At 39.8% G+C, this 26,529-nt stretch overlaps 1 protein-coding gene across 1 annotated transcript in view; it reads right to left on the bottom strand.

The window, feature by feature from the left end:
• The window catches only part of SHQ1 (SHQ1, H/ACA ribonucleoprotein assembly factor), a 102,371-nt gene that overhangs the window by 19,771 nt on the left and 56,071 nt on the right, over positions 1-26,529 (bottom strand). The window contains exon 10 of the mRNA XM_044253154.1: positions 22,668-22,788. Coding sequence (XP_044109089.1) covers positions 22,668-22,788 — 121 coding nt within the window. The remainder of the gene's footprint in view (positions 1-22,667; positions 22,789-26,529) is intronic.

Genomic DNA, 26,529 nt, shown 5'->3' with positions numbered 1-26,529 from the left:
TATGCAAATTAAATCTCCTGGGGTAGTTTTGTCAGGACGGGAACTGTAATTTGTTCCATATTTTTAGGTGGTAGCCATGATTCTCAAAAATTAGGACTCAACCAGTTTGTTGGCCAGCTCTTTAAAATCCTGCATTCACTTTATCATCGAGACATACAAGCAAAAAGTCTTCTATAATTAGAACTGAAGAACTGCCAAAAAGTCCCAATCAGACCCAAATTATTACCTAGAAAAATTACTGATTACTAAAAATAAGAATGAAAAAGTGACTCAAAGATATTATTTGACTAAATATAGGGATACACAGTACAACTTAAACCTCTAGTTAAGACGGTTGTTAGAACCAAACCTGTTGGCTGAACAGTGTTTCATGTTCCTACACGAACTGGTTGCAAAAACCCAATTATGGTTTGATTCAAATGATGTTATCAAATGCTCCCTGCACGGGGCGAGACAGAAGTGCTTCTCTCCTTCCATTCCTTCTCAGGGCATCTGCGCCAGTTTTTCTTGGAGCGACCCCACTCCACAGAGACAAATCCTGCCGCACCATGAGCGGTTTACAGGAAAGCAGGGGCTGCTGTCAGCGGGAGCCCGGACGGGGAGCTTTGATCCCAGCTGCAGGTCCCACCTGCTGAAAAAGGCCGCTCTTCATCCCCCTGCTCAAAAACATCAGAAATCAGCAGAGCTAAGCTGATGGGCAAAACATTACACAAACCGCTGACCCTGCTGCAGGCAGCAAAGAGCGGCCTCGGCTTGGCTTTGATTTTCTGGAGCTGGAGCCCGAGGGGAGAGGCAGTCTGACTTTCTTCTTTCCCAGTGCTCCCTATGGCAAGGTGCATTCATGCAGAGCCCCAAGGGATGCCAAGTGCAGAAGAAAGGCAAGTAAATAAATAAACAAAACAAGAACACAGGCTAAACTGCAGTGAGGGGTACCACGAGCAGCCAGGAGAAAGATCATATCCCTGGTTAAAAGCAATTCGGTTTTACCGGTTTTTGCAAAACCGTATAGAGCCCCGAGCTCAGGCTGTGATCTCCGTAGTGCTGTGGTCCTGCTGATCGAGGCAATCGAGCACGTGCCACAAACCCTCCTTATGCGTTCCTATTGATCTGTGTCGGCAGAAGAAAACAGCAGAGTAGCTGTCCATGAGCAGGAGAGGCACTGGTCACAGCACTGCACAACCAGCAGTGTTCCCCGGACAGGTGCACACACCACCCTCTCCTTTTTAAGCCGCCTATTTGCTATTTTGTGGTCATCCAAAGTTTGCCTTAAAAATGGGGATCAAAATGAACTGTATAGTGTGTTTCCTCCTCAGCATTCTAGGGGCCTGTCCCAGCTTCCAAATGCATCCCACGCTAACATGGTCACTGCTGCCACCCAGACACCCTGGTTCCTGAGTGCCTGGCATCGGTGGAGCATCTGGTGAGCCCCGGCAATGAAGCGGGGCACAAGCATTAGCGTGGCTCCTGCTCGCACGGAGCTTGCAATCTGGCAGGGGGCAAGCACAACGAACTTCTGATGCAGTATCAGACCCCTTGTCCATTCCACGGAGGTCACCAGTTCCGCAGCCCTCATATCCGTGCAGATGGGAGTTGGAGAGGGGGGCTGGTCTATGCCACAGCAGAGAGCACTTGTTCCACATAATGGAGGCAGCTGGCCTCAGCTCCAGCCAATTGTTACCATGTGGGGATGTGGGCCCAGCAACTGCCAGAACTTCCGGTATTTCCAGAGCAGCTGTAAATCCAGACTTTTACATCACATCATCCAATTTTTAAGTGCTGACAACCCATTCAAAGTTTCAAAAACTCACTGAGAGCCACATGTGACCCAAGGGCCGCTGGAGTGAATGTTCCCATTCTGCAGACTTAACTCTCTAACATATTCTGTACACCCCACCCATATCTGCCACACCAGTGTGACCAGTTTCTCTCCGCCCCCACACCTAGCACATCACTGTGACCATGGGGATCTGCCTCCAGTTGGGCCCCTGCCTAGTTCACCCCCTCCTTTCTCTCTGTGCCCCGCTAGACTCCACACGTCCGTCCTTAGTTCCCAGCATAATATTCTACGCCCTGAGCCTCACAGAGCACACCAGTCCCCCGTCCCCGAATCCTGATCTTTCTTATGAGCGCACTGCTGGGAATGGAACTTCAACAGCATGTACAGTGTTATGGGGGCTAGGGTGGTGTCACCTGCTCTGGAAGATGACAGGGAACTGACTGACCACAGCAAGGTAGCTAGGAGCCCAGGCTCTGAAGACAAACAGGCTTGGCTCATCTCATCTCTCTGAGCTTCAGTTTCCATCTATGTGACCCAGGGCAATCATAAAATGGGGACAGAGCCCAGATTCACATGACACCCGTGAAATGAAGAGAGATAATGACTGTAAAGTGCTCGGCACAATGCCTGACGTGCGGTCAGCTACTATTACTACAGACTGATTGCCTAATCCAGCCCGTGAGATTGGTAAGCAAGCATTGCATCACCGGCACTTTGTTTACAAACCATTCATCGACTACTTACTCTGTGTGAACATGCTCTGATCACACTGCACGAGTCTCCTCATCTGACTTGCCCTACTCGGCGAAGAGCTGAAGCAGACAGAGTTTAAAGGAGTTGTCCAAGGCCATACAGGCAGAGAGGTGAAGTCAGCCAGCTGGCTCCCATACTCTCAACCATGGTACTCTACAGTCTCTCTACATTTCTAATGGCCAGGCTCAACTTTGTGACCTCAACCGTCTCAAATTAAAAGCAGGATTTGGCTTTGTGGACTGTGGCTTAAGAAGATCAGGGCCTGGCCTGGGCCAGACTGTATCTGAGAAGTTCCAAGGAGTCTGCTTCTCTGTCTGACCAAGGGCTGTTGGTCTGTTCAGTAAACTTGAGACTAAAGAGAAGAGAAAAATGTTCAGGAAGAACTATAAATTGAGAGCTGTTATTATGGAAGGCAAATCCTGGGACACTGATTATAAGAATAAAAAGACAGTTTGCTGATCACAGAAAAAATACATACTGACGGAATAAGAATGATGTTTCTAGCCTTTAACATCCACAGAGAAGACAGAAAAAATGCAAGTATATCCTGCTTAACTTCCAAAAGGTGAAAAAGGAAAAGCAATGAATCCAAAGACAGTGAACCCCAAATTCATGAACAGCAGGCAGTTAAGAGGTAAAATGGTAGGCTCAGGAAATGACATGGGTGCATGAGAACCGACACCCTCTCCCCGACTGGCCTGAGCCTGGGAGACGTGTACAGAGAAGGTGCCTGGGTTTCAGGATGACACATCAAAATCTCCCATGGCCCCTCTACAGGCAGAACATAGAACATAGCGGGGATAAGGTTATAAAGCTGATGGGATTCACATCTGACCTCAAGAGGGAAGATCAATTTCAAGCCGAAAGAAAGTACCTGGCGGAAGAGCACAAAGTTGTGGTGACAGACTTCCTCGTGGAGCATTTCATTCACTGTCAGAGGTGAAAGCAGAGAATGTGTGTTCTAATTCCTTAAGGGCAGAAGCCTTATCTAACCCCTTTTCAATCCCCCAGGGCCTTGCCTTGTGCGTGGCACATCGTAAGTGCTCGGAAAAGGATTACTGAAGGGATTTTCTTTTCTTTTCTTTTTTTTTTTTTGAAGGGATTTTCAAGAGTCAAGTTTACAAACAGTATTACAGCAAATGGCAGATTCCAGTTCCAAAAAGATTCAACAGGAGAATGGAATAAACCAAATCCACAAAGGTGTAAATAAACAAGGACAAAAGCAAAGTTCTTCAACCACTAGCCCAGAAGCAGAATTACAGTTAAACAACGTCTGCTAAAATGTTAAGGGTTTTGGCTAATGGCAAACTAAGAATAGTGTGCTGGGGTTTCCAGCGATGAGTAGATGAGCTCCCACACTACACGAACACAGTAATGTCCACAATCCCCCTGAAAACAACAGCTCAAAGGCTCCCCTCTACTTTCTGGCCAGACATGGAGTATTTTGTTTAGCCTGAAGGATACTTAAAAAGGACAATGACCAAAAAGGGGGGGCGAGGGCAGTACTGAAAAAGTAGTTTGTCTAAAAAGAGACCAGGAAGGCCAAAGACTTGAAGTCTGGACCTAGAAGAGTAACTTCAAGACAAAAAAAAAGGTTGATCTGGAAGCCTTAGAAGGGATAGAGCACATATGCAAAGAGAATGGGACTTACTCTATATGGGTTCAGAATTAAAACTAACATGGTGGAAGTGGATATCAGTCCAACTTAAAGGAGGACTTTTAACCCATCTAAGGTGCTTCAGAATAGAACAGGCTCCCTCACTCATCAGTGGGTTTCTAGGCACTGGAACTCTTTGTGGCAAGGTCAAGCAATCACATGGCGGCAACAGTCCAGGGGGAACTGATCCTCAAATAAAGCCTTGCAAATGAGAAGACTGTGCCAGGAATTTCAATTCTATAAGTGACAGAATTAAAGATGATCATCACCAAGAAAAGCCTTCCAGTGGAGAGATGACTTTGCCGGGGTCAGGAGAAAGAGGTTCAGGCAAAATGTCATACTTCCAATAGAGAAAACAGAATACACAAAGGCAAGGAAAAGCTAAAGTTTATGGCAAACTTGGGAAATGGTGAGTTTATCTGTTTGGCGGGACAGAGACAGGGAGCCCAGTCAGCAGGAGTAAGGGATGAAGCATAAAAGACGAGGAAGAGGATATAAAGCTGGGGCTCTAAACCTAGCTCAGGCACTCCCCTTGTTGCAAGGGGAAACCACTGAGAACTTCTGAGGACAGCCATGATCAAAATGGCATTTCAGAATGACCAGACTGGCATTATTACAGAAAAAAGCAAGAGGGGGAATGAGATTCTGGTGGCAAGGAGAAGAGACAGAACTCTCTGGCAACAATAAGAAAATATAGGCCTGAATTAAAGGAAAGGAAGTAGGACCAAAAAGAGGAATTTAAATGAAAGACACCATACAGAAGAATTAAAAGGACTTCATGACTGACTGAGTGTGGAGTGGGGAGTCAAAGACAGACACACTTGAATCAGGAAACCCAGACATATCAATGTGCCTAACAATAAGACCCAAACCCCCAAGACATCTGAAGTCACAAATGGTTCCCAAATTACTGACCCATCACAGCTTTATATCAGATGCTGAGAGTATATTTTTCACATACAAAAAATATAAGATTTCATAATTATGTCAGAATTTGAACTAGTCACCAAAAGTTTACTGAAGCATGTCTAGAAAAATTAACTCCTCTAAGAACGGAAAGGAGATAGGCGAATACTAACCAAAAGAGAGCTGGGATCTCCATATTAATATTAGACAAAATAAACTAAGGAAAAATAACATTATTAAGGATAAAGAAAGCCACTATATAATAAACATTTCAACTAGCCAGGGAGATTATAACAATTATAAACTAATAACAATGAATTATATGCCTCAAAATATAAAGTAAATATTGACTATTGGTCTAAAGGAAAATGACATGATCACCAACTTAGTAGGAGACTTTGAAAGAACTCTTCCAGTGCAAAAACTGATACATGAAACAGACAAAACAAATCAACAAGGATATAGAACGTCTGAATAGCTCAACAGACAAGTTTCATCCAATGGACACAGAACACAGCCACTAACAACTAAAGGACACACATTATTTTCAAGCTTTAAAATTTATGAAAATGACTGCATAGAAGACATAAAATTAATCTCAACAAGTTTCAAAAGAATAGTAAAATTCTGACACAAATATAAAGAAATCAGTAACAAAGGTATCACTATTAAAAACCCATACATGTGGAAAGGAGAAACACTTCTCCACAATTCATGAGTAAAATCAGAAAATATCTGCAATGGAATAATAATAAAAATGCAGTTTATTTCAAAACTTGCGAGTGCACACAAAGCAGACACCTGTAGGAAAATGTATAGGCTTAAATGAAGGCTCAAAGTTAAGGAATTAAGCATCCAGATAAGAAGTCAGAGGGGGATAATAGCCTAATAAATGCCCCAAAATAGGAGGAATAAAATGATATAGATAATGGCAAAAAGTAATGCAAAAGAAGACAAACAAAACTAGAAGATCAAAAGAACAATTATTGGTTCTTTAATAAACTAATCAAATACACTCTCTTGCAAGATTAATAGAAAAGAGTGCAAACACAAGTATTACAATAAGACAATAATACAATCATTACAATAAAATAATGTACAGCTACTATAGAGAAAACAGGTGAGAGAAAATAAGAATAACTGTAAGTCAGAGAGTTTTCAAAATTTGGAAGAAGTGGAAAAATTTCTAGAAAAATACAACCTATCAAAACCAACTCAAAAGAAACGAACTAGAACAGTTCTTAAAAAAACTGGAAAATTTGATTGAATAGTTAGAAATCTTCTCAGAAAGAAAAAAGTCAAGATGCCTTTTTTGGTGAATTTTTACAGAAATAATCTCAGAGAACAAAAAAGCTGAGTACAAGAATGGAAAATTATGATCCTAATTTCTTTCTCTTCCTTCCATCTTCTTTCTTCCTCTCGCAGCCCTCCTTCTCTTTCCATCCCTATGTTTCTTGGTGTGCACAATACACAATCACAGTCAGCAAATCAAATCCAGAATCATATTTAAATAATACATCACAATCAAGATGGGTTTATCCCAGGAATCCAAGGCCCAAGTTAGAAATTTTATAAATACCATCCATTACATTAACAAATTAAAGAAGAAAAACCTTAAGATGCATCTCAAAAGAGGAGGGAGAATATGCAGTGAAATTCAATGACCATTTAGGATCAAAAACTCTTTGGAAAGTAAGAATAATGGGAACTTTCCTTAACTTGATAAAAGCCATTTACAAAAGCCTGCAACAAACATCAAAAGCATTTTCTTAAAGACAAAGAACAAGATAGCGAAGTACATTACCACCATTACCTATTCTGCATTGTGCTGGAGAGTGTTGCCACTACTGTAAGATGAAGAATAAAGAAAAAGAAAGAATATAAAGATTGGGGAAAAAAAGGTGCCTGGGTGGCTCAGTCTGTTGGGTGTCTGCCTTTGACTCAGGTCATCTCCCCAAGTCCTGGGATCAAGTCCCACATCTGGCTCCCTGTCCCAAGGGATCCTGTTTTCTCCCTCTGTTTCTCATGAATAAAGAAAATCTTTATTAAAAAAAAAAAAAAAAAAGATTGGAAAAGAAGAAACCGAACTGTCACTATGTGTACTGCTACGGCCTATATAGAAAACTGAAGGGAACTTATACATAATAGTCAATTATGAAATCAATATAAAAATGTGAAATTAACATTTCTATATGCCTTAAACAGTTTGGAAGTCATTTAAAAATTATCATTTACAACAGCAACAAAAAATCTAAAGCAATAATCCCAAAGATGTACAAAGATTTTAAGGAAAATATGATAAAATTTTACTGAAAGACACCAAAGACAACTTAAATACAGAGTCATATCATGTTATGGAAACAGACTCAGTGTTTCGGTCTCCCCAAACATATTAACAGACTCAAAGCAATTCTAATCAAAATGTTTTTCATGGAACTTGACAAGCCGATTCTAAGATATAAAGCCAGAGTAATTAAGAATGTATGGTATCTGCACATGACAGACAAGTCAAGCAGTGGAACTGAACAGACAACCCAGAAACAGATCCACGTATATACGTAAACTTGATGGACGGCAGAATGAACACTGCAGGATGCATGAGGCAAGGATGGACTATTTAATAAACGAAGCTGGGGTAAGGTGATCCATATGAGAAAAAATGAAACTGGATCCCCTGTCTCATAAAATACACCAAATCAGTTCCAGGTGGACTAAAGGCTTAGATGCTAGATGCAAAAGAATAAAAATTTCAGAAGATACTGTATGAGAGTATCTTTATGACATCCATATCATAAAAAGTTTCTTAAATGAGAAACAAAAAGCATGCCTCTAAAGGAACATACTGATAAATTCTACAACATTAAAATTAAAAACTTCTGTTTAGGAAGGCACTACAAGGAACCTAAAAGATAAACTACAAACTGAGAGAAAATGTTTGCAACATATTTAACCAATAAACGACTAGTATCCAGAATACCAGAAGAATCCTAAAAATCAAGAAGAGAAAGAAAGCACTAATGAGCAAGAGGCAATACCAGAGACAGACGTCTTACAGAAGAGGGAACACGAATGGCTCATAAACACATGAAAAGATAACGGATAACTTCATTAGTTATCAAAAAAACTGAAAATGGAAATGACAAAAGGAACTCTTTCAACACCCTTGCAGATTATCGAATCTTAAAATCCGAACAAGTACTGGCATTAAGGTTGAACTAGGGAAGTTCTTATACACTGCTGGGGGCGTGAATAAATTAAAATAAATTGGTACCACCACTTCGGAAAACAGTTTGACATCACCCTGCCAACCATCCCCTAACTCCTAGCATTCGATTCTCAGGTACAGAGCTTACTAAAAAAGTATATAAAAGTGCACCACGAAGAATGCACAAAGATGATCAGAGCAGTGTTTTCCTAACAACCCAAACGGGAAAGAAACCATTCAGAACAAACCATCTAGAGAATGGATTAATAAACTGCAATGTATCCAGACAAGGAGAAAGGACACAGTAGGGGAAAAAAAAATAAATAAGCTACACCACTGTACATCATCATGGATAAATCTAAGAAAAAGAAAACAGTGTTATGTGAAATAGGCAAGTAATAGAAAAACACACACACTATAGGATTCCACTTACATAGCTGAGAAGCAAGGAAAACTAAAACTAACCTGGGGTATACCCAGAGATTGTAAAACCATAAGGAAAAGCAAGGTAATGATTAACACAAAATTCAGGGTGTAGTTACAAGGTTGGGGGGCGGGCATGAATGGGATTGGTCCCATAGGAGCTTCCAGGTAACTATTTCTTTTCTCTACTCTTTTTTTTTTTTTTTTTTAAAGCTTATTTATTTTAGGGGCACCTGGATGGCTCAGTCCATTAAGTGTCTTCCTTTAGCTCGGGTCATGATCCCAAGGTCCTGGGATGGAGCCCCACATTGGGTTCCTACTCATTGGAGAGCCTTCTTCTTCCTCTCCCTCTGCTTCTCCCCCTGCTTGTGCTCTCCCTGTGTCAAATAAATAAATAAAAAGTTTATTTTTTTTTTTTTAGTAATCTCTACACCCAACATGGGACTTGAACTCATAACCTCGAGATCAAGAGTCACATACTCCTTTGACTGAGGCAGTCAGGTGTCCCTAGTAATCTATTTCTTCAGGTTAGTGGTGGCTACATGCATGTTCAGTTTCTTATTCTTCTTTAGAGTGTACATATATATTTTATATATTCCTGTATTACTTTATATATCATCAGAAAATATTTTAAAAAAATAACTAAACTCTACCAACACACAAAAAGGCACACAAAAGGTAACCTTCAACAGACATCTGAGCCAATAGTTCCTTTAAATAAACAATAACGTAGACAAAGAAAAAAACTAACCCTTACCCTGAATTAGGAACTAAAGTAAAGCTCACCCACAAAGAGGCTAAGTTCTGTATACAGAGGAATCTAAGAAAAGCTAACAGAAAATTGAGAGAATTACTTTACACTGATTAGGGCTCTTCATCCATGCAGCTGTGCGGCCATAAACCAGGCATCACGCTCTCCATTGTCCTCTCCCTCTCTCCCCAGAACCGTGCTAGAGTTTCATGCTACTTCCCCAGGCAAACTACACTCAGGCGGCAAGCAATTCACACTACTATCCCAGGCACCTTCCCCCACCATACGACCCACTTCTCTCTCTGGCTGACCACTGCTCCAAGGAGAAACATTACACTTCCAAACACTACCTAAAAGGGATCGTACAGTCTGGGCCGTGACCTCTCCTACCCCACCTCCCATACACGCACACATTCTTTGTTTCAGCCACCCATCTTTTCTTTTGCAGCACTTCTCAAGGTTTGGATTTCACTTTTTGGACTGGTGATTATTTGATTAACAATTCTCTTCCCTTAGACTGTAAGTTCCTCGAAGAGGGGGGCATGTCTGTTTTTTGCTTACCATCCTAGGCTCAGAAACTTGGCAGGGAATGCTGCAAATAGTAGGACCTCATAACAATGTATTGAATGAATGAATGAATGTTTGGAAGAAAAGATATTCAGGCCTAAAGCAGTCACAACCCCCCTGGCCAGCACTGCAGGATAGCAGGATAACCGGATCCTGAAAGATGTGAAACAAAGTAGATTCATGGCCTCTTCTCTCACTCCCAAGCCTCAGGGGGAGAGCCCATCTTAGACTGGTAGAGGATCCTTGAAAAAACAACATGATCCGTGGAACAATGTTACACCGCCCTACACAGATGATGAGAAGATCCGTGTAACTCTCATTTAAAAACAAAAACAAAACATTCTCTTACAAACCTGGAGCAAGACTGGATCTTTCTGATAATACAGTAAGATAAACTCAGTATATATCTTCTGAACATTTTAGGTTTGAAATTCTACCTGAAATCATGGATTATAATAAAGCTTCTGAAACACAAATACGTGTAGTGCTGCTGTCTTCAGAACACAAGCTTTGCAGCTTCTTCAGTTTTTTAAAGCTTGGTTCTTATAATTAATCCACTATTTAATAGAGTGGAGAGCCTTTGCCAATAGTTCTATTCAGATAGCTTTAGCTTACACAGCTCATAAGCGAAATCCTTTTAACTGCTGTGTCCATTAAAACAAGAATATAGGACATATGCTGACAACTGTAATTTAAAATATCAAGTAGAAAATGAAGGCAATTTCTCCCAGTAAGAACTAAACCCTTGTTTTCCTGAATCATTAGGATACTCCAAGGATAGAAATAAAATCTAAATTGGCTGGTGAGCTTACTTGAAATGACACGAGGATACTTAATACTACACGTGCAAAGGTATTTTATTCTTTGCTCCAAAGAACATCTCTGGGTTCTAGTAGGATATCAAAAAATGACATCCCCAAAGAAGAATTCTGGGTATGTATGTGGCTTGGGGTTATAGGCAAAACAAGTCTGGAGAAAATAAGGTGGTCAAAGCAGACATCACTTTCACACAGCACTCTTGTCTTTTAAAGACCACCACAGAATTTTAGATCTATGATGTAACATATCCACTGCAAGACTAACAAAAGTATAATTAAACAAAGGGCAAATATGTTATAATAGAAGTGTATTCTATTCCTTGACATGTTCTTATAAGACTAAGAACAGATGCACAGTAGACTTCTAATGGTGGTCGTTTTCCTGCTGTGCAAGTTCATATAAATAATAAAATGGAGCATAAAAACACTGAGAGAAACTCCACATTTGAAATAATGTCAAATTACCACTTGAGTTAAATGCAAAGTTCATATCTGCGAGATCGCAAACCAGCACTGATGGATTATCTAATTATTCTGTTTATTTCATGTCACTCAGGGCACAAGGGCTTTCTTTTTTCATTCCTTTATTTAGTTGAGCCTTGCATGCAGACCACTGCACTTTTTACTTTATTTAGTTCTTTTCTTTTTTTTTTCCCCCAGATTTATTCAAGAGACAGAGAGAGAGCACACACATGCACATGTGCCAGAGGCGGGAGATAGAGAGGAAGAGACAGAATCCTACATATACTCCCTACTGAACAGGGAACCTGTTCAACGTAGCGTGTTCAACGTAGAGCTCAATTCCACAACCAGTGAGATCATGACCTGAGCTGAAATCACGGGTCAGATGCTCAACCGACTGAGCCACCCAGGTGCCACTACTTAATTTAGTTCTCTAATATTCTGTTACACTTGATGAAAAAAAATATTTAACAAGCATTTTTATTACCTCTGTAATTTCTTAAAATGTACATCTGGAAGAAAAAAATATATGTTTACTAGTAAGTATAAAACAGAAAAGGTGCCCATGAATAAAGATAATCTTTTACCAGCATGAATAAGCTTCCTTCTGGGATTTTTGCTCTGTGAACCTATGTTTTAGTGTGACTGCACCACTTCAGCTCACACAGCTTTATACATACTGCTTTTTCCCATCTAGCTTTCCGGTTATGATTTTTCATGACAGCAGAACATCACTAAACCCCCTGGACAGTGGGCTCCTTGATGAAGAAATCTTGACCTTGATCTTACCTCCAGTACAGAGTACAATGCCGGCCAAGCAGGTGCTCAATAAATGTGGGGTTCAATTGGACTCTAACCACATTTAAAACAAATGAGCCACACAGAAGGGAAACATTTATAATTATAAATAATTATATTTAATAATTAAATAACTGATAATTATAAATAAGGTATGGATAGTTAACAAAGACTTATAAATATTTCAGATAGATGTGGTATGATCTACAAAACTTTTTTCATAGGTGTATCTCCCCATGAGAAAAAGGAATAAATCAAATGGCTGTGCCTGTTTCCTTAAGTCATGTCACAGATCACTCAACATGTCTCCTGGTCATGTGTGTAATTGGGGATGACAGTCTGGGGAACATCTTGGAACTGACAGTTGAAATACCTTCTTCCTTCTCAACCAGCTTACACACTGTCTCCAGACTCAGGGACAACAGGTGGGTACAGATCCTGGGATGGCAGAGATCCCTTGAGCCCGACTCCTCAGGGATGATTTATGACTTTCCCAACAACACACTCTGAGCCAATGCTGCACACCAACAAACAGGTGGCATACAGATTTAAACATCCACCCATCCAAACTGCCCATCCAAACACCCACACGCTCTCTCTTATAACCTTCAACTCATTCTGAATTCCAACCTAAAGTAAACAAGCATGAAGTTACAGATTTCCTTTATCATTTATCCCCATACATAACATCTCTGTAAGTAAAGAGCATATATCCTTGTTTTATGCTAGGATATGAAAAATAGGACACACACTGCAGGTCCTAGAAGAGACAGGTTTAGTATTGTGTAAAGAGAAGGTAAAGCTGCTTCTTTTCACTGAAGCTTTTAACTGAATTAGAACAGAAATTTTCAGCCCAATGACCATTTACTGAGTGTCATTAATAAGCAGCATGCATTTGACTAAGGTGCTAGGGTACCAAGTTGAACATGACCTTTGCCCTTTAGAACATTCACAGTCCAGACTTCTCTGAGTCCTCTGTCCCTGAGTCAGTAATTAACAACCAAAGCACAAAATCATTCCTTATGGAATCATATGTCTTAAGAATAAACCTCTACCACACCCCACTCCTAGACACATGATTATTTCAAATTTCATTCTTTTTTAACCTCAAAATGACAGCTGGGTTTCTGTTCTTCACTGTTTTAAATTAATACAAGAATCCCCAAAGCAAAGACTGCATAAGGCCCAGTTGTTTGTGCTCAGGAAAGTACCTGTTGCCATCCTGACAAAGGCCCTGCGATGAGAAGTTAGGCTTCCTTTTCTTCACTGGGCAAACAGAAAAGACAACTGAAACAGGGAGTGAGCACTTCACCGTGGGCACACACATCTAAAGCTCCAGCACATGGGTTTCTATGCCTTCAACTCAGTTCAAGCAGCTGGCACAGACCAACTAGAGTTCCTAAAGCCCAACTCCCATGTGCCTAGGCAAGACACCTCCTCCTTTGCCATCATTCAGAAGAAACATATGTGCTTCTCTTTGGAAATAAGGATGGTTGTTCCTCCAAACTTCTGATCAAGTATCCTATCACTAAAAAATGTTTGGTAGCCATCAAACATGATTTTTGCAAACAATTGTATGTTAAATACTAATGACTTTAATTTCTTCCTTTTAAAACAAACAGATATGCCTATTACAGTCTCCCTCCACTACAAGAAGATGGTTCTCTGTGCTCCATGGGGTAAGTGCAATTCACTTTGGAGGCCAATGCAATAAAAGATTTGGAGAATGAATGTAAAAATTGAAATCACAATTTTACATTATAAAACTCTCCAGGAAAAGGAAGTAAGAGAAACATAAAATAAAAACATAAGGGGTGCTGAATGGCTCAGTGGATTAAGCCTCTGCATTCGGCTCAGGTTATGATCTTGGAGTCCCAGGATCAAGCCGCATTGGGCTCCCTGCTCATTGGGGAGCCTGCTTCCCCCTCTGCCCCTCACGCACTAACGCTCTCTCCCTCTCACTCTTTCTCTCAAATAAGTAAATAAAATCTTTAAAAAAAAATGAAAACAGAAAACATGATGTGCTTTATGACAGTACCAATTAATCATTAACTTTAAGCAAAGCACAGAGCTTCTATAAGGAAAAGAAAATACACTTAACAGCTACCATTTTCTTCAGTTTAAACCTCTCAAAAGGCCACACTAAGTAAAAACATTTAAAAATGAATCAGAAATTTGTTGACATCCACCGATTTAAAATACAGTCTGTCAAATTCTTTCAACATTCTGTTACTATTTTTTTTAAGATAAAAACCATTTCCTAGAAAGCTGTTTAAATTGAGAATAGTAAGCGAATAATCACTGATAAAACTATCTAAAATAAATATCATGTATCACTTAAAATCTGGAACCATACCTCAAGCAGGCCTGTCCCCCACCCCAGTCCCGACAACACACCCTGTAAGCTCTATTTATTATTTTCCCAGCTTCTATTTATTCAGAAAAGTAGTCAGAGCAGGAAATGGGACAAGTCAAATGATCACAATCAATCTCATCACCTTCACAACATGCTGTGAGTGTAATTAATCCTCTGTTTATTTAGGGGACTTCACACCCCTTACATTAAGGCAGCGACTCCCTGCTGGCTTCGGTGGGGATAATTATGTTATAACAAGGATTGGGTTTCAATCATAATACACAGAAGAAAAAGGAAATTGTACTTGAAGTTGACAGTTTTTTTTTAAAAGCTTTCTTGTGACTCCATTCAAAGGACGCTCTTGACAAAGCTCTCCTTAAACAGAGCACTTTCCAAGTGTGATAACCACACGTACGCCCCATTAATCAATGTAAGCCTCTTCTCTGAATGAGACATGAAGACAATCCGAGCACTGAAAATTCTACATGAAGCAGAGAGTACTGGTTTACAAAACCAGACTACATCAAGCCCACCCAAACTCACCTGATCCTGTGAGCATCCTCCAAAGACCCCTGGTGGGTGAACACGCCTCCAAACAAGGAGGCAAAGGAAAGTACCAGTCTGCTCGCATAGTAGCTAATCTATAAAGCCCTGGCTCCAGCAAGCCAAAACCAAGGATCTGAGAAGACTAGAGCCAAGTATCCGGGACCAAAAATGAGTAAGGACAGAGACAAACCTAACACCAATACCCAATCACAGCTCCAGAATGGGCTTGATGCAGGCAGACCTCCTTGTACCATATATGCAATGCGTTTTCCAGTTCAGGACCTGCCTATTTCACCTCTGAAACTTTCCATCTTTTTTTTTTACCAGAACTCACAGGTATGCTTTCTCTTCTAATCTCTACCTTAAGAAAATTAATGGAAAAATATAAAGCCTTGCCAACTGTATTTACACACTTCTGGTTTTTTTTTTTTTTATTAAAATATCATAATCATGATGGCCACAGCACAAGTACAAGTAAAAATGATACATGAATTAAGTTTCCAAATTTCTAAAAATTCTCAAATATGCCAAACCTTTTGTTGTCAAGGTCTGGATTCTTGACGATTCGAGTATCTGTATGTATCAAGCTCCAGAGGGAGCTCATCATCTCAGTAATAGTTCACTACCCTTCAATACCTTTCAAACTCTTGGATAATCAAAAAATGTGCAAGACACTGAACATTACTGAGTTCTAGTTCTTAGTAAAAACAAAACAAAACATGCTATCCTGGAATAGTAAAAGCTGTTAGGTAAAAACTAGGAAAACCTAAATAAACTATGGGCTTTTGTTTATAATAACATATCAATAATGGCTCGTTAATGGTGACAAATACACCTACCAATGTAAGATGTTAATCACAGGAGAACTGCGTGTGGGTTATTTGGGAATTCTGTACCACGTTCATCATTTTCTTTTTTTTTTTAGAAATAATAAAACTATTCTAAAATAAAAAGCTTACCTTCAAAAAAACAGTAGGAGGAAAATCACAAATAAAGAAAACATAATAAGCCAAAAAACAAAAAAAACCACACACACACAATAAAAACCCCCCACGAAATTTTAACATTCAGATACAGAATTCTTTTGCTAGTTTTCTCAATACATAGTTACAGGGAGCATTCACATCTTTACAAAGAGTTATTTTAGCCTGAAATCTGTGGGAACATTCATAATCCTATGATTTATTGGCACATTTCTTGTAAGAGAAGCCTAATGAAGAGCAGCGGTCCCCAGTGGGCACTGCTGAACTACTGGTGATAAAGGTAAAGAACCATTAAGTAAATCCTTTCTATATGAAACCCCACGGAAGGGATACAAATGAATGAATATTGGCATGCACTAATCTTTTCTTAGGGAGATAAAACCCACTCCCATCCAGGATGAATTTGTGGATTTAATTAAAAATAAACAGTAAAACCAAAGAGCAACTTGACATGCCAGAATAAGCACCTTACCAAGAATGATTTCAATTCAAGAGAGGTTTAACTTGCTTGAAATTATGCACAATTGTTTCTTGAAATTTCTATATGCTAATCATTAGCAGCTAATGTAACGCTTGAACGTTTTGCCATTTATTGCAGAAGCAATTTCTCATACAAAAGTAAAACCTAGCCCTCTAGGTGGTTTTATTATCTGGTACACCTGAAATCACCTTCAGTACTGTGTCTTTACTCTGAGTATCGGTGCCATGAGGAATGGTAGCAGTGTCAAGGTTCTTCCTCAGCTATGGCTCAAAATAGCATCACAGAATTACAGCAGTGACCTCTTAAGGTACCTGCATGCCCTCCATGTCCCCTTCTCTGAGAAGGCCACTCACTCGTGACAGAGTGGGCCCTGGCACCATGTGTGTGCCACCTTAGCATCCCCACTGGGATCGAGGCAACTGGACCAGGAAAAGACATGGACCTATGGCCAGGTCAATCACATTCTTCCTCTGGGAATTACAAGCAAGGGGTTTCAGAGTTTCTCTCTCCTGAAACCAGGTGCACGTGAACTCAGCTACAAGACAGCAAGAAACTCTCCACATGCATCAGGAGAGAAGGGTGGCAGGGACTTGCAGGAAGGAGCAACACGAGTGACCACATGTCACCAGACATAAAAGCTGACTGCTTCACTTCTTCAGGACTTGAGCTCATGAGGCCCAGCTGCCCTCCCCAATCCTGGCTTCCAGAAGATGACCTATAACCTCCTAATTAATCTCCTATTTTTTACTATAAAAGTCCGAGTGCATTTGCTTTGTGTACCCAAATGGAGAAATATGTGGTCCTCTTACCAAAACATCATGACCCCAAGCTAACTGTGAACTCTCTCTTATTCATAATAAAGGGATACTACAAGGATAGATAAAACTTATCTAAATGAAAAAAGCCTCACACCCATTCTCACCACCCCCAACACTCCACAGCTACAACCAGGAAATCTGTTCATCATGATGCTTACATGTTTCATTCTTCTACTCCTCTGCATGATGGTTTTGTCCCAGCATGGAATGCATCCATTCCCAATTATTCCGATATTCATATGTATAACAGTACTATGCAACCAGATACCATTGCTTATGTTTTGCTATTAATTTATTTCCCTTCTTCGTCCAAACTCTCTTCCATACATCTTTTCCAGCTGTGATCCAAATGTTCCTGACTACTTCTTTATGGACATTCCTTAGAGACCCCAAATTGACATTTCTAAAACTCATCTTCCCTCCCTCTGTCTTCTCTTCCAACCTATGCCCTCTCTCCACTCTTGTGTACTTTCACCAAGTATGTTAACTGGCCAAGTCAAAATGTGGATCTCCTCTTTGACGTTTCCCCTTCTCACTCTCCTTGACATCCTGTCATTACTAAGTTCTGGCCCATGAGCCCCTCAAATCTGACCAGTCTCCTTCTCTGCTCACCCCGCTGGCTCAGTCTAAGCCTTCTGCCCGCATCACCTGCAAGCTGGTGAGGCTTTCTGGGTTAAGTCTGAGCTCTGCCCCACTCAATTCATTCCCTGTAAGGGGACCTGTTGGCTCTTCACAGAATCTGAATCTCATCACATCACTCACCCAGAAACTGCACGGCTTAACCTCTTCAGTTGCTCCATACTCTTCCAGACAGAAGGCCAACCATCTTTAAGTGGCCAAAGCTCTACATAAACTCCTTGGCCTCATTTCTTTCTTCCATGCCTATACCTATGATCCATCCATCCTGAGCTCTTGAACTCTTTAAAAGAACCTTATGCTTCTGTCCCTACTGTGAAAGACACTTTGCTCCTGCTTTCCCATCTGCATCTGACCAACTCTTAACTCCTCTTTTAACTCTCAGCTTCAACTGTTCGTTCCAGAAGCTGTTTCCTCTATCCCAAGGCCAGAAGTGTGGTTTCCTAAGTGCCTCCACAGCATCCACGCTTCCCTACTGCAGCCGCTCCCAGGCTACAGCACTGTGCTCCCCTTCCATCTGTACTCCCCCCTACAAGAGCAGCTGGAACATGGGGTGTCTCCCGCCCACCTGAGTGTCCCTATCACCCATCTCAGTACCTAGCACATAGCGTAAGGCTTCACAGTCAGTGGTTGAAGACGTAAATAATTATGCTTCTACACTCAATGCTGATGTTCTACCTTGGCACCTGAGTTACTGCCACACCCACGACTTTTGGCAGAGAAGTCAGGAAAAAGAGAGGGCCCAATGGAAGAGATTTATGCTGTTCCCAGGCACATGACCCTTTCCTCTACAAAAGCACATACACAGAGAAAGCAACAGAAACAGTATAAAGCAAAGATGAGGTCCCAAGTTTTCTAAAACTTTAAGATTCCAGAGCTGAAATGGCTTTATGGTCACTCACAACTGAGGAAACTAAGGTGCAGGATTTATCAAATTAGAATTATTCAGTGATAGAATGGCTTCCCTCCACTGACTTTGCACCTCTGTATCCAAAGGACCACAAACTAAGACTGAGTGGAGCAAAATACGCTAAAAAGCAGTGAAAATAATAAATGCACCCAATGTATTAATCAGGGTAAACTATCAGTTCAACGTAAAATGGCTAAGCACATCAAAGACATTTTTGTTCTTTTCCCTATAACCTACTACCTTTAAAAAACTGTACGAAGGAGAAAAGGTGTGATTTAACACCTTCATGACTAGCTCAAACTTAGACTAAAGACAGCCAGTATTTTAGATTTTAATTTTCATTTTTTTAAAAAGAAACAACCAAAATTTTTCCATGTAGCAAAAAACAATGTCATTCCCTATTTGATCTCTCGTGTTTCAAAATACACAATGCATTAAAACCACAAGGTCTCAAATTTTCTTCAGTGGGCAGATACTTCTTTTATAATGAGAAAAATATTAGTTATTTTTTTAAAAAATGCTATGCTATAGATACTATGTTATAAAGGAAAATGATTTCCAGGGTGCTATTACAAGGATAAGACAAGTTACAGAATGATTAAGTGCAGTATTATTTTCACTGGTTTAAAAAATGCACTGGAAAACAAGTAGAGGAAACATTAAAATACTAATGTGGGCTGCACTGAATAAAGAGATGAAGTGACTTCTAAAGTCTTACAGCCGATGGGAGGAAAACATGGAACCTATTTTACAGCTCATGCTTTTCTCTCCCCACTTACATAAAAGGTTGTGAACTTTCAGAGGGTCCGAACTATCTCTGTTACTGGTAAGTGCAGCTCACCGGGAAAGAAATCAGGGAAGGGCAAAATCTACTGAATGTAGCTGAAAATGTCAATTAAAATAAGAGGAAAAAAAAAAGTAAGAGCCAATGCATAGTTTTTAAAGTGCTATGTTTGTTTGTTTTCAATGATGAAAAATGCTCTTTCAGTTGGCTCTACTAGGTAACTTTGAATTTAATGAAAACTGTGTTCCTAAGGGACTGTGATGGGGCCACACAGGTGCTTATTCACAGGGACCCAAAACTTCAGAGGGGGAAAGAGATTAAGCACTTCAATTATTACAAAAGAGGCAGACATGAGATGTGCCCATATGTTCTTAAACCAAGTGCTATGGGAACATCCAGGAGGAAGATGAGTGAGTCATTAATTCTTCTTCCTATAGAAAAAGCTCCCTAAAGGAAGGGCTTTTTTCTTTTCTTTTCTTTCTTTCTTTCTGTGTGTGTGTGTGTGTGTGTGTGTTTTCCCACATGGCATGGGTAAAGAAAACTGGTGGTCTAGGTGGCCTGTCTGGGAAAACATAAAATCCAGACCCAGAAACCCGGAGACTGTCACACACCTACCTCTTAGAGGCTACATGACCTCAAGCAAATCCCTTTCTCCGGCGGCCACCCAGGGAGCATCTGCGGCCCTGACCACCACACTCGAAATTTCCAGGGAAGCTTACAGTGAAGGATGGCAGGGAGCGTTTCTCTCCAGAGAAATAATTTGCCATCTGTCACTCAGAATAAGAATACAGGACCTTCCATTTTGAAAATCTGCGAATATGTTCTATGAGACACCGGTATCACAAGGAAAAATAACTACACAGTATAGAGTACAACTTGGGATTTAACTATAGCCTGAATTTCATTAACTCAAAGTAAGAATGACTTTGCTATCCACATTCCAGCAAATTTTTGCTCAAGTGAACGTCTGACTGTAAAAAGGAAACGCTGTTTCGTGCTCATTATAATTTAGTACTTGTCTGCTATTTTAAATACAATTTTGGTCTTTATTATTCTAATAAAAAACATCAAGTAGAGATGAAGGAAAATACAGAACTATTTGAAAACATAAAAATAAGAAGCTAGATTTCACTGATAAACTAACTGGGAAAGAAAGACACCAGGTGAAACGTGAGGAAGAAATTCATAATGAAAATCAAGAACATTCACTGCTGTATAATTAATTTACAACCAAGACAGTTTGGTAAACATGATACTGGAAAGCTCAAATGTGTTGTGTTTGAAAAATTAAAAATTAAATTAGAAAATTTAATAAAATTCAGGGAAATGAACAAATATGTTATTTCAAGGACAGAAAAAAATAGCCAGGCTCCACCACAGTTAAAATATAACACACAAAACGAAAATAAGATAGCCTATTTAGGGAAAAGAAAGTTGTGAACAAATCGGTAAAGTCGAAACAATTTTTCTAAAGTAATTAGAAGAGTTCTTGCTGGTTTCCCTGTCCTGTCTCACTTCCTAATACACTACATCTCTTTGAAAAAAACGACTGTTATTATAACAATTATTAGGGACCTAGGAATTGCATTTCATTTCCTGCCACTTAAAACCAAGGGAAAAAGGATTTTATGTGCAAGGAGGTGTGCTAATCCCCACAAAGACACGAGGACACACACCCTTCCACTTTAATGCAACACGATCTTCTCTCTAGTTAATAAGGAATGCCACAGAGAAAAGAGGTGCTCACAGAAATGGGATCCTCACACAAACCTCAATGCTCATTACATGTTTATAAAATCCTCACCCTGAAGGGAACAAGAAAAACCCATACAAATAGTCTATTTCAATTTAATTTTATTATGAAAACAACAGGAAATGGCAGCAGGGTACTTGATAAGCTCAATTAGCAGGAGGATGAAATGAATTGATGACGTGCCATGATGACCTCAGGGGTTAAAGATGCAGTTTTCCATCTGGCGACACAGAGATTACCACCACAAACACCGCTGCCACCTGCTGCATGGTGGTAGGCATTATGTGAGCAGACCACTGGTTCCTCCATACAACACACAGAGCCCTAAGTTGTGTCTTATTTCACTCTGTATGTAATTGCTTCCCAACAGAAAACAAAAATAAATTCTACACAGTGGCTCACTCAGAACAGGCACTAGAGGTAAACTAATGCACTCACTGACCAATCGCAGCAATGCGACAATGACCACGACTGTTGCTCTTCTAAGTCCAGAATGACACCGTGCCATCATTTTCCAGAGCACCTAAGAGACACCGACATCCGGAGCTCTATTTGTGTGCTCTCAATGAATCGTTTTCTGCTACCGAAATGGATAATGTGGGCAGAGCTGTTGAACCTCTTCACAAAATGAAAGTTCACTGCCTTTTTAAACTCCATAGGGTTCCCTGACAGAGGAGGCGATGGTAAATACTTTGGGCAAACCTTACCTATACCACATTGGTGAGTATTCGGTCCCTTAGATGCGTGTGTTAGTTACCAAGAATCATGTCATGAAGCTTTGAATGTTGTCTTTTTTTATACTCTGAAGAATAGATTCTGTAAGCTAGCAGTTAGCCAATGGGATGACAGCTGATTAGGTCTGTGTCCCGTGAAGTTTGCAGAGATGCCCACATGCACACACATACATACACACACACTCACTCACATCCCCCACTGTAAGTAATCTGCAGGCACAAGTTTGGATACTCAAGGATGGAACCTTGAGATTTCATATTGGATAGCCAAAAACACAGCAATGAATACTCACAACCCTCTGTCTGCATGCCTGTTTTCTAGGCTAGAACCATGTTTCCCAATAAAATTAACTTTTCACCATCTGTACCTCCTCCTGAAGCAAATTTGCAAAGCTCCCCATGTTGATCTTCTTTAAAATGTTTGGTAGCTAGATGGGGTTTCTTTTTCATTACAACTTACCTCCCAGGCTACTTCATTTGCTTCCTCCTGGGTCAAGAGGCATTCCAGAAATATGAGCATGTAAAATTCATAAGTAACTCAAAACTTACTTGGCTTTCTGAATCCACACACAGTAGTCTGAGATGTAGAGATCATTCAGAATATAAGCGGGGTCGTTTTCCTGAAAAATTTTGTGAACATCCAGTAGACATTTTAAAACTGCACTTTTACCTAAAGACGATTAAAAAAAAAAAAAGAAATCATTCTTGAAAAAAAAAAACACATCTGATTATCTTAAACTGAAAAATTCAGATATTGCAAGGTAATACATTTGTAGCAGGTCAAAATCTTAACCATGATTTTAAAATATTTTTAACATTCTTTTATTGCATGAAATCTTATCAGTCCTATAAAGCCCAAAGCTCTTTATTTCTTCCATTATGAATTATGAATAAATCTTATGCTCTACTTCTATAGCTAATTAATTGTGGTTACTATAAAAACAGTATAAAACACAACTAAGTACATTAAGCAAATAAGAGGAAACTTTTCCTCATGAAATGAATATTTAAATCCACCACAGTTTTAATTATAAAATATTCTTCTAATTTAAGCTTTCAAAACACCATGAAAAAATTATATTCTGGTTTTTAAACTTCTTTATTTTTTATGTCAACATTTTTTGTTAAACAATTATCTGGTACTAACTTAAGTGTTTGCACCTTAAAGAACTGAAGAAAACACAAGACTGAAAACTAAAATATCACAGCACTCACTCAAAAATAAGCTGACAAAATCACTGGGAAAAAAGCCATCAAGTACTAAACTCTCCTTGAATCTAATTACTTCCTCCTGGTTGTTAAATGAACCCAATTTTAATCCCAACAAAAGCCTCCAAAAGAAACCTTGGACAACTCAACAATTCCCTAGGTGTCCCGAACTTCAGGACATTCCCTGAAATGTACTGACTCTTAAGGCAAATTACTACTAAATCTAGAGTATTGTCACTTCCTTTGATCAGTAAAACACAGCATTCTCAGTTTAACAGTTGCATTCTTATCTTTACAGTCCCCAAACATAAAAATACTGTATATCACTTTCCTGAAGATCCTGGATGTGCTTTCATCGACATTTCCCACTTGACTTTTAAACAGGATAAAAGAATCACGAGCTAGATAATGACATTGCAAGGTGCCAAAACTGTTGCCACTAAAATTTTAACACAATTAACACTAGAAAATACATTTCAAAAGAGCAGGGACTTCTGTTTTATTGATTTTTTTTTAAAAAAGATTTTATTTATTTATTTGAGAGAGCAAGCACAGAGGGAGAGGGCAGAGGGAGAAGCAGACTCCCTGATAAGCAGAGAGCCTGACTTGGAACTCGATCCCAGGACCCTGGGATCGTGACTTGAGCTCAAGGCAGACGCTTAACCAGCCGAGCCATCCTGGCGCCCCATGTTTTAGAACAGAACCTTGCAGCATCAAATTTATAATTTCATTATTTTAAGAATGAATGGGGGCACCTGGGTGGCTCAGTGGGTTAAGCCTCTGCCTTCAGCTCAGGTCATGATCTCAGGATCCTGAGATCGAGCCCCACATCAGGCTCTCTGCTCAGTGGGGAGCCTGCTTTCCCCTCTCCCTCTGCCTGCCTCTCTGCCTATTTGTGATCTCTTTCTCTGTCAAATAAATAAATAAAATCTTTAAAAAAAAAAAAAAAAAGAATGAATGAATGAATGAATGACATAGTGATCGTCTACTTCACACTCTCGCACTTCCTTTCATCCCAGGACCTTAAACGGTAGCCCTGAGGATTCCTCCTGGAAACATCCCTCACTGTTGTCCTTTCCCCTCCACTCCTGGTACACTATCCTCACCTGTACTCTCATCATTTCATGCCTTGATTGTAAGATCTTCCTATTTCCTCATATTGCAGAATCTCCTTCTAATCCCCTGACACCCTTCTGTACAGACTGCTTTCCTCAAGTCCCTGCAGCTGCACATGCTTTCAAGGTCCTCTCCTCAATTGGCTCCCATACCCAGAGCTGCCTTTTCTTCTCCACTCAACTTAATGGCATCTTACCCTGCCTTCACGGCTTAGCCTAAGACTTCACACTTTAGGAAGCCTGGGCTCACCTCCTTATCTTTGGACCTCTCTATTGACTGCTGCAAAGAAACATGGAAACAAAATAGGTGATCCTCCTCAGAGACTTCCCTGCTCATTTCACAGCAGCAGAAGCTAAGGTTCAAGGTAGTAAGATACTCACAGGACCCAAATTCTAAACTGACCAGCTTGTGGCTACCCATACGTTCTTGGCCCATTCTGTCACCAACACATTTTATTATTCCAGAGTTAGAAATTAAGTTCAAAGCAGGGGCCATGCCTTTTTCAAAAATTTTAACTATGCGGCTTCTTCACATGCAGATGGGAAGAATGCCAATAAAAACCCCATTGCTCAATGGGTTAGAGAAACAAATACTTAGAAGGCCTAAAACTACATTTGGTTAAGTTAAGACCAGAACTGTGACTATCAGTGTGGCCCAGGTTAACTGTATCAAATTACTAGTGTGGACTCTCCCCACGGCACGCCTATTTTCATCACGAAGTATGTAATGTTGAAGGCAGAGTTTGATGACAGGAGGCAGGAAATACAATCAAAACTCACAGAAGTGATGAAACCAAGTTAGCCATGTTATCCCAAGAGGAAAAAAAAAAAAAAAAACTAACTAAAGTGTAGAATTTCTTTAACAGTTTTAATTGCCAAGAGAAGAAAATATCAAGGCAAGCACATGCCAATTTCTTACTTTCTCTCTCTCTCTTTTTTGGGGGACAGGGTTCAAGGAGTAGTTTACTTTTATAACCACCAACTTAAAGTTTTAAAAGTTAATCCTAGGTCTCTACAAAACAACAACCACCACCACCACCAAACAAACAAAAGAAAAAAACACACACACAGAAGTATTTACTTGAAATTTTCACAAGCCTGTGTACAGTGTGACAGCCCAGAATCCTGCACCTCGAGATGTCATGCCTTACCAAAAATGCAGGATTTGGAGCAAGACCTCACAGCAAATAACGGAGTGAAGAAAAAGGGGAGATATACTGGCTTGAAGGACAGTGGGAAAAGGAGTGAAAAGGAGACTTAAAATGGGGTGGGTTTAGGGAACAACAGGAAAAGATCATTTGGTTGGAGCAGGTGGTTCAAGCAGGGAAATGAGGAAGAGGAAGCAGGTTGAGTTGGGAGAAAGTCAGAGCGTATCAAGGGCTGGGGTGACAGATATATGAAAGATGAGGTATGAAGGCCTGAATGCAGTAGTGGACAGCAGGGATAAGAGGCCCAACTCCAGGGATTTTTATTAAGAAGGGTATGGAAGTAAGGTCACTCATGTGTTTAATGAAAATACAAGGCAACCACTACCTTAATGAAATGACATAGCTTCCCTTAGCAGACATGCCTCGTGTAAGATTGACCCCTTGCTAAAGGCCACAGGCAAATTCACATCTTCACTATCACCAAAGAAAAATAATAATATAAGAAATGTCAAAAATAATAATTGTTTTAATTTAAAGAGAAGTTACATTGTATTGGTATGTTTTGACTCCTATTTTCTCAAAAAAAAAAAAAAAAAGAAGACAAATACACATAGGAAAAAACCCATTTAAATACATTTACACCCAAACAATATTAATGTGTATCTCTGCATTCATTGAAAAGGCACTTAAGTGCCTGACATGTGCCCACCACTGTTTTACATGTGAAATTACAGTTGCTTACTCTTCTTTGTACTTTCTCCTTTTCAAGATTTCCCCACAACAAACATTTATTTGTTTAACAAAAAGTTAGACACACACAGCTACACAGCCAACCCTTGAAATATCAGCAAAGTATGCTAAAAAATTTTAATTCATATTTAAATTCTCTTTAAATTGTAGTTTTGAACAACTGAGAAGCAATATTTAGATCAGGTAATT

The sequence above is a fragment of the Neovison vison genome, chromosome 6 (assembly GCF_020171115.1).
Source record: "Neovison vison isolate M4711 chromosome 6, ASM_NN_V1, whole genome shotgun sequence".
Classification (NCBI taxonomy): domain Eukaryota; kingdom Metazoa; phylum Chordata; class Mammalia; order Carnivora; family Mustelidae; genus Neogale; species Neogale vison.
Note: the sequence above shows the minus strand (reverse complement) of the source record. Positions and strands in the feature narration are given on the sequence as shown.